We start from the raw sequence: 9489 nt of genomic DNA, 5'->3' as shown, positions 1-9489 counted from the left end.
CTGGTGTGACATGCTGACCACTCTGAGAGAAACAAGATGGAGGCTTCTCTGAAGGCTGGCTAGCTGGAGCTCAAGCCACCACAAAACTAGCCCAAATGTGGTACATGCTTTGTCCGCACTGCTGTCCCGCATGAACTCTTTTAGTCAAATAATAAACACAACTGACTATGGATACCAACTCTGGAAAGTGGCCTCTATCAGCCACCTCCCCTACATGTATGACATCAAGCGTAGTGTCATAGGACAGTCTTTTCATTTTTTCAAAAGTTTGTTGTATCGATTTTTATTTTGCACATGCTGTTTTAGCTGGGTGAGATGAAGCAGCCTGACAGGGTGAAGGAGAGTGATTGTATGTGCCTAAGACCTCCTTGACAGTCTGCACTGCAGAGCTGCATTTCCTTTTATCACACATCCTGAAGTAAAGACGTATTTCATCACTCATTGCAACAACATTGGACTTTTTTCAGAGGATTGTCCACAGAGCATTGTGCTGTACACTCGTATCCAGAGAAGTACTTTCGCTGCTAAGTACATCCAAACTTTTGCTCTCTTTTGCCTTCACCATTTTGTCTGAAGCTCCCCGCAGTGCACACATCTTCACTGCCTCACTCGTTCTTGAGCACGCCCACAATCACTGGACAGGTGGAATGGTTGGCTAGAATTCTACTGAAAAGCTGAATAGAATGAAAGTAATCGACATTCCTAGAATGAAGCACTGACCACAACGTTTTTATGTGATATGTATGCAGCAGTACTGCTGACAGCTTTCAGTACCTAAAACTGAGTTTTATATCTCTTCGAGGTCTGAAACAACAACAACTGTGAGACAAACAGACGGACAGAATATTTTCCTGTATTTTGCCTCAGCTGCCCACAAAAACAACTAATATACTTAGGTGCGATAAGATAATAAAAGTGACATTTATAGTATCCTGGTGTAGTTCTACCAATGCAAGTATGGGGTTTACCGTAATTCTAATAGAGGGAAAGAGAGAGGATTGCAGTGCAGAAATTAAAATATTTATTCATCAAATTATTTCAAAAACACTGCAATGAGCAATATGAAAATATTAAAATCAATAACATTAACTTTACATAAAGAGAAAAACAAACTTTGCACATATATCCCATTAATAAAAAAAATCAGTAACCACATCTCTCTGCAATGAATACAATTGACTATTCTATTTCAACCCAACCTGAACTTTAACAATGAAACCCGGAAAAACATTATTCTTTTGAGAAAGCCTCCTAATATTCTTCTTACCTGCTTGCTTTTACTACTGAGGATTTGAAAACCAGAAGCTTTTCAAATCCTTGCTATGATATCCTGCTCCTTTTTGGTGAAAAGACAAGCTTTTGTCTCACATTTGAATTTACAAAAATATCAAATATTTTGAAAAAGGGATAGAGCTTGTTTAAAACCTGTAACAAAAAATAGTTTCGATTAAACAAACGCTTATCCCACACCTCAACTGTATGTATCATAAACTAGTAACTTCTAGAAAAAAATGTTGCATTTTGTAAGCTTTTATTAACATAAACTCAACTTTCGAAAGACTATCATGTTGAATATGCGTTGACATTGCCCTCTAGTGTTTAAAAAAAGAACTGGCTTTACACACACTGAACTTACACATTTGGATTTCTCATAACTCACTGAAAACAGAAGTCGGATTTAAATGATTTTGTTCTTTTGGCAAGAGAATAATACAAACTCTACAGCACATTCACATTAAACTTGAAAGTAAATCTTTTTTGAACAGTGGTAAGCACAATATACATTGGGATTTAGAACATTTCACATGTTTACTGGGTTTGTAACCATGCAAAATAAAATATTTTAGCTAACTTCTTCAATGTTTTGTTATTTTTTTTAAGCAATGCCTTCTTAAACATGACTTAAGATTTTATGCAAAATAGGCTAAAACATGTCCTCTTTGTCTGTTGCTTGCTGGAAGCTTGAGTCAACCTCCGGCTTGCTGAGAGAAGAAAAGGGTTTCCCAGCCTCAATCTCCTCCACCTGTGTCACCTCTTCCTCTTCTGAGCTTGCTGCCGTTACTTGCATCTGCCATTCAAGTTTGTCATCACCCACAGTCTTCTCAGACAAATCTCCTCGTTGTGGGGATTCATGAGGTACCTGGCTGAACTGCTCTGGAGCTGGCAACAGTTCAGGTGACTGAAGGGGCTGCACAGGTGTGAGGAAGCTGTCCTCATCACTACTGGGGTTGGATCTTGGAGCACGAACCCGTGCAGACATTGACCTCAAACGGGTCTTGAGGGTCTCCTTGTTGGACTGAAAGAGGAAATATGACTTCACAAGAGCACAATTTGAGACAAATATGTGGGACACAAAAACAAACGGCACCTTGCGTCTCTCTTCAGCAAGCCTCATCTTCTCATCTATCTCTTCTTTGCTGTGGAAAGTTTGAGCCTTTTTGATTTTTAGAGACTTCAGCCGTGCAGGAGGCCTTCGTGTAACGTCTCTCTCGTCCATCTGATACAAAAAACATTCTTTAGTTACTTCCTTTTGCTTTATTGTTAAAAGAAATCCAGATAAGACAGTTTTTTTAAAAGTATTCATGTTTTTCATTGTAATGAGCAGTCATTACACTGATTTTGTTTTATTAAACCCTTCCCATCCTATTTAGATCATAGACTGACCCAAGTAAACTCCGCTTCATAACATTTTCTTTGTTTTCACTTAAAAAAGGTAACTTGGTCCAAATTTTGGCAGGGATTACATTTTCAAAGTAATTATAATTAGGTGTGTGATTTCAAGAATCCTTAGAAGAACATACTTGTGACCACCACGAGACATTACGTTTCAAAGAAGTCATCCGGCCTTCAGGTTACACTTTGAGGTACTTTAGACAATTAGATATTGATTTTGCTTGTACACAAGAAAGCTTTTACCTTAGATTTTGGCTTATTAGTTAATAGTAAAAACATGAACGCACTGTAATGCTGTAGGCAGCCCAGCTGTGGTCCTCTCTCCTCTGTCCCACTGGGATGATCCCCTGACTGATCAGCTCCTCCAAAATCTCACTGGATTTTTGTCTCTCCTTAACCGGCTCATCCTGCTGCAGTAAAACTGGAGCATCAGCTGGACAACAGAAAAGATGTTGTCATTTTCTCTTTTGGTTGTGAAGAGGTTTGGATGTTGTAATGTTTTTTTTTTAATGGTCAATACTTACTTTCTTTTTTAACTTCCTCTGTGTTGCTTGTGGTGAAGCTCTCCGATGACAGGGGAGGAAGTTTCTCCGGGATTTCCCCAGGTATGACCGTGATGTCCCTGTTCTCTACCACAACCCCACTATCAGTGGTGCCCTTTGACACAGCCGAGTCTCCCCGGTCTTCATGTTTACTTCCAGCGTCAGTCTGGGAGTAAATCATACATATATACATATATATAACTAAAAAGAAAGTAAATAAAAACATCATGCATAATCAATTGGATGAGATTGTAATGACCCAGCTATTATGTCACGCCACTACAACTGCTATGCTAATTAAATGGCTACCATGCCACACGACTTCAGGGGGTATTAGAGAGAAGTAAGCGGATGAGTCTACACTCTATTACTACATCACCATCCACGTATGTGAGAACATTACAAATTTCCAAACAGATGTAAGCACATTACAAATTTCCAAACAGCAAAGATCTGACTTCTGCTTCCAGCCCTCTCACTCATGGTTTTACACCCAAGATTCCCCACTTTCCATGATTCTTAGGGGCTGAAAGCGGGGCTAACCCCCAGGTCACCACAATATAATTCTGGAAAAAAAAATATACTTTTATTCAGTTACAACAAAGAGGATACATCAGAAATGGCACCAAAAGTTTCAAGAAAAAAAGAAAAGAAATCAAGTCAATTTATTTCATTTTTCTATCTTTTTGTACTTTTGGTTGTGTTGTCTATTACATGTTGTCTTTTATTTTCTTATTTTTTTTAAAAGATTTACACCATAATTTTTGACATCCTTTGTTGTTATTCACCTATATACAGAACGTAAATCATATGTTTTAATTAAATTATGACAAAAATAATTTGTCTGAAACGTTTTTTATTTATTTTCACAACACACAAACTCTTAATAAGCGTGAAAACAGATCAGCTGTGGTAGAACTGCTAAACTAATGCAACTTGCCCACCGTTTGGTTAACGGTTAACCAAACTTGGTTCCGTATAAAATTACACTTACATCCGGGGGGAAAACACGCAAAAGAAATCAAGCAAACATACAAAAAGAAGAGTAAAATGGTGTAGCATTCCCTGTAGGTGTTCAGAGACATGGCTCTACCTTCGTCAGCTGCCGCACTATTGTCGCCCGTGTGGAGTTTATGCATCCCATTTTTACCGCTCTCCGACCAATAATCCAAAATCAAAGTCGCATAAAATGGATTAAACCTCGGTAGCGAGTTCAAATCCAGCATTAACTTGAGCCGTTTCTCATTCTTGTACGCAATAAGAATAACTTCTGCGTTGCTATAGCAACAAAACGGGACCGTTGCCACAATAAAGCTGACCTGGTTAAACGTGAGGACACTGAGGAACAAAAATGGCAACTCTAAACAAAACAACAGGTCACACCTCATGTACTTTTAATTAATAACCATATGGTAAACATTCGGTGCATTATCATCACTAACATTATCATAGCAATGCTGGGAGCTAATTTGTTCTATAAAAACTATTATCTTCTAAACTTGCAAAAATTACAACTAACGCCAGACTTTACCATTTTGTAAAAGAACAATGTTTTTTGATAGTGTTAAATAGCGTCATATTTCCAGAGAGTGAATATAAAATTTACATATAATTTAATGTACAAACACCTGTCATAAACTTTTTTTTTAAGTAAGCTGAATGCTGAACAATGAAAGTAAAAAATAAATCAATAAATAAATACAAATAATGGCATCGCTGCCGATCTTCAACTTGTTTCCTTAAAAAACTGCCAAAAAAACAAACAAAAAACAAGACTGTACCATGTCAACTTATAGTTCTCTTCGACAGACGAACATGAACAAATCTCAAGGTAAGAAATGAACATTTTTTATTTTTTTAGCCAACTAAATATTAAAGTCTGCTGTGTAAAACAGAGTATTTCCCCTCTGTCACAGTCTGTCCAACTAACTTTAAATAATTTTAGCTTAAAAATTATTTGTGAAAAATTGCAAACTAACGTTAAATATTTAAGCTAGCTAAACTAGCCAACTAGCTGTGCGTGGCATTGCAATGTTCGTGGTGTACTCTGCAAAAAGATAGTAACATACATTATATTGTATTCATATTTATTTATTTTTCTTTTAAAAAACGGGATTAGACTTTTATAAACATGATACGCAACTAAACGAGGAAACCAAAGCCAAATAGCCAAAACTTATTTTGCTTGCTATTGATTGATGGAGTTCCTGGCTATTATGTTGTGTTATAATGTTTTCTGTGTACTATTTTTACTAGATGGAGAGTTACAAGGATCAACAAATAGTGGCAATTTGATGGGAAAACTAAGAAGGCTACAAAAAGGTACTTATGTTTTTTTTTCTTCATTTTTTTCATTTTTAGAAAAGTATAATAGTTTCGTCAGTGAGATGAGTTGACCCAACGTTTTATTTTTTATTTTTTAGTTGAACCAACTGTTGGGGTAATGTGGATGGTTGACTCACTACTGAGATCATGTGGACATATTGATGAATAAAAATAGGATTGGTAAAAATAAAGAAATATATACTGAAATTGAACATTTTGTTCTTCTTTATGTATGATGCATATTTTTTGTATATTTTCCCTTTCTTTTCAACTAAAAGGTAGCAGTCTTTTACATGTAGCCCTCTTTCTAAATGTGTGGGTGCTAAAAGGTCACCCACACACACACACATATGTATAATTGTGTGTGTGTATATATTTATATATATAATATATCGTAATAAAATCGTTTTGTACAAAGCTTTATTTCTATTTGTATATAGAATCTGTATCAAAGAATGAATGTGTGGTTGTGGAATACAGTGTGGCGTTCTTCCGTCTTCGTCTTGGAGCTTTGAAGTGTTGCGCATGCGTGCAAACGTAGTGTAGTGGGGGAAAGGGTTTTCCTCTGTATTTACGCTACAAAAAAACTTTTTTTTGTAGATACATGTTGGGTGAATTAGTGTATATATTCAATGCTAATCAAATTAGACGGATTTGAGTTGAGTTTTTGTAGATAATTCGTATAACACCGGACGTAAGGGATTTATTTCGACACACCGTTACTCTTTGGAAAGACTTCCGCTTTACAATAGCATTCTAAACTCTTACTGTAGACACATTTAGGTTGAATAGGCGGTACAGCGATTGACTTTGTGAATTTTGTTTTCAAGGAAAACAGGTTTTTGTCTCAAAACCGTTTTAAAAAATAAAGGTTTAGTCTCAGTTCATGTGAACCAATAGGAACCGGCTATGCTAATGAACATACACTTCCGTCTTGATTTCGAAGTAAATCGAGCAATAAGCCTTCAGTTTTTTTATGTTTGGTATCTTTCCGAGATGTGTCCGTTAGATCTGTAAGCGAACAGTTAAACGCACATTTTGATGTATTTAAGAGGATGGAATGATAAAACCGTTAGTGAGACTGTCGTATTTCCATTTATAAGCAGTCAATTCATGGTAATGTGGTTATCTTCAGTGAGGTACATCCTTACCTGTTACTCCCTCCGGGGAGTTTCAGTACATGATGAATGGAGTATTATGAGACATGATTAATGTCTCCCTCTTAGAAGGAACGGCAACACCTCCTAAGAGCCATTCTGATTACATTTGGTCGAAGACAAATTAATAATTAAAGAGGGCGCTTAGTGATTTAACATGCTAATCTCTGTGATACATTTGTGAGATTAATCACTGCACACTGGTTTACTCTTAATTACTATTGTAGAAGTCATAGGACATGTTCCTCTGTGAAGGAATTATCTTATTAGGTAACTCAAATTACACGAGGTTGTGGGAGGTTCAGTTATAATAAATGTGTGTTCAGTTGACCTTTTTTTCAGAAACTGACTCAATACCTAAAAGCATTACCACAATGTCTAACATGACGATTATATGTCATAAGTTCTTCAACTATTGTGTCAGTAAATGTACACTGCATTTAAGGTAACAGAGCTTTGGAAGGGGAAATCAAAGAGCTCAAGCTAACCAGTGAAGCGCTGCAAAAGGACCTTGATGCTTGTAAGCCTGTGAAATCAGTGTTGATCTTTAAATGACACCTTAAAATATCCATTATTCTTAGATGTTTTAATGTTTTCATTAATAACTATTTGCTTTTTAAGTTTACATTTTGTTCTTAACTACGCAGTACAAGCTCGGACCAACCAATTAGAGAAGGATTATAAGGAAAAAGAAGGTACAGTAAATCATTCATTCTGTGCAGTTTGCATGATGTTGTGGTTTAGCTTTTTATATATTTTTTTGTTTTGTTTCTGTTGATTGTTTCTTTCTTGTGAGGTAGAACTGTGCAGGAAATTACAGTTCCAGTACGACAAATCAGAGCAAGACTTTGAGAGGTACACGGTGCACATGAAATAAAACAAAACATATTTGACTGCAGAAGTCCAGTTTTAACTATTTATTCATGTTTCTCCGAGTTTCAGACACTAGATGTCAGTAAAGAGTTTCTTAATTCAATAAATTGTCTTGTAATGAAACATTACGGAGTATGCATGACAAAACACTGCTTTTTTTTAATAAATTAGATATGGCACACTACATATCTAATTTATATAAAAACAAATATTTAACCATCTAACTTTACAAATCTCTTCCCAGCGTGGAAATGAAACACTCATTTTTGGAAAATTACTTTATTTCCATCAGATTTGTTTTAACCCAAGAGCTGAATTAAAACCAGTCTAACAGGGTCTTCAATCATTTGCAGCCCACTGGCGAGTTTTTTTACATTTAATCTACTAGAAGCTCCTGTCTAACCAGTCTTACTTCCTTAATTGTGTGTCCTTTTCCCACCACTCACATTAGCAACACGGTGTAACTGTGCTCTGAGGTATTCTTGTGTTCCCCTAATTATGCATCGCCCTTGCACTTTTTGCTGTTCCGTCTTTCTTTTAAGTTTTCACCACTCACCATTAAAAAACAAAGTTTTAGAAACTCAAGCGATTCTGGCTGGACGATTCAGGAAAGTCTACTTTCATGAAGATTTTTTTTATGTCATAATAGATTTGTCCTTTCTTTTAGTTGGTTAATCTTCTTAGTTGATTTTTGTGACATATTACTAAAATTTCAGTGGATAAGAAAAAAATGAGTTATGAGCTTTTTGTCATATTGTATTTTTTTGTCTGTCAATTTCAATGTAATATTTTTGGTAGGTTAAGTCTTACGGCGCAGCATATATTTTTTAACCCACATCTGGTTAAAAACACTTAAACACACTTAAATTTAGACTAATTTGTATGTCTGCCTGGTAAGGAGATACAAAGACTCATGATAACACATCACCTAAACATCACTAATACTGAAAACCTATTTACACCCTGTGAGGTTCTTGTTTCATGTTGCATAATTTCTGTATTTTAATGATGATGTTCTGTGTCTGTGGCAGAGAGATGAAGGATCACAAAATGAGAAAAGACCTGCTGGAGCAATACAGATGTGAAATACAAGAATTCAAGCTTAGGCACAGGAAGCTGAGGTACATATCATTACAAATTTGTAGTCAATATGCCCATAAACTAAAAGAAACCCTAATAATATTTGTAGTCGGCTCCTTTAGGGCAATGAGTTTTACCTTAATGTTGAAACGAGGACTGCTTTTTTTTGTTTAAATAGGATGAGATTTGAAAATCAGCTTCAGCATCTCATGGAGAAGCACAAGAAACTTCACTGTGTCTTTGTAAGTCTTGCATCTATCACAGAATTGATTAGAAATGTGGAATTTACAGAAATGTGAAAATGTTTCCTAAAGGCCCCAGAAAGGCTTCCAGGAGAATTGGAGAGAGCTGAAAATAAAAAAACTCAGCTGTTGTCTGTTGGTGAGTGCCTGATTTTTTATTCCTGTTGTAAAACTGTAAATGCAATTTAGTATTTTTCAACATTAGAGCAATAGGTGTTTTATCGGCTCTTGTTTTATTGGTTTGATAGAAAAACTGAAGTTGACTCAGCTGCAGAAGCTCGAAGAGGAAACTGAAGCGGCGAAGACAAAGAAGCAGCTGGAGATGGAGGTTGCTCAGTTTTAGGACAAGTAAACAGTTTACTTACAGAGTTCAAGGTATTATAATTTAGTTTGAAAAAGGAAAGGTTCATTGTAGTTTGTAGACAAATTCCATATGCCTCTAATGGTGACTTAAAAAATGTCTATTCAGTACGTTTTCTAGTCATTGATAGCCTCTTGTTACTGGTTCTGTGAGGATATGACTCATTTGTCAGTATGTTTTTCTAGCTAATGCATTTGATTTATCCAATAAACCAAAATAACTTGCATGCTGTGACA

At 36.0% G+C, this 9489-nt stretch overlaps 2 protein-coding genes and 1 non-coding gene across 3 annotated transcripts; 2 read left to right on the top strand and 1 right to left on the bottom strand.

The window, feature by feature from the left end:
• Positions 1-1510: 1510 nt before the first annotated feature.
• stmnd1 (stathmin domain containing 1) lies at positions 1511-4524 on the bottom strand. The gene is made up of 5 exons (XM_020707334.2): positions 4309-4524; positions 3198-3381; positions 2961-3106; positions 2369-2497; positions 1511-2296 (listed from the first exon to the last, which is right to left on the bottom strand). The coding sequence occupies exons 1-5, from the start codon at positions 4357-4359 to the stop codon at positions 1925-1927; spliced, it is 882 nt and encodes a 293-aa protein (XP_020562993.1). The 5' UTR covers positions 4360-4524; the 3' UTR covers positions 1511-1924.
• Positions 4525-4910: 386 nt separating this feature from the next.
• LOC101163096 (autophagy-related protein 11-like) lies at positions 4911-9479 on the top strand. The gene is made up of 9 exons (XM_004074215.4): positions 4911-5046; positions 5472-5537; positions 7143-7217; positions 7345-7392; positions 7498-7552; positions 8602-8691; positions 8829-8892; positions 8965-9031; positions 9141-9479. The coding sequence occupies exons 1-9, from the start codon at positions 4998-5000 to the stop codon at positions 9233-9235; spliced, it is 609 nt and encodes a 202-aa protein (XP_004074263.1). The 5' UTR covers positions 4911-4997; the 3' UTR covers positions 9236-9479.
• Positions 6669-6801, top strand: LOC111948264. The gene has a single exon (XR_002874220.1). It is a non-coding gene; the product is annotated as a U8 small nucleolar RNA (small nucleolar RNA).
• Positions 9480-9489: the final 10 nt, after the last annotated feature.

Source organism: Oryzias latipes, chromosome 11, assembly GCF_002234675.1.
Source record: "Oryzias latipes chromosome 11, ASM223467v1".
Taxonomy (NCBI): domain Eukaryota; kingdom Metazoa; phylum Chordata; class Actinopteri; order Beloniformes; family Adrianichthyidae; genus Oryzias; species Oryzias latipes.
Note: the sequence above shows the minus strand (reverse complement) of the source record. Positions and strands in the feature narration are given on the sequence as shown.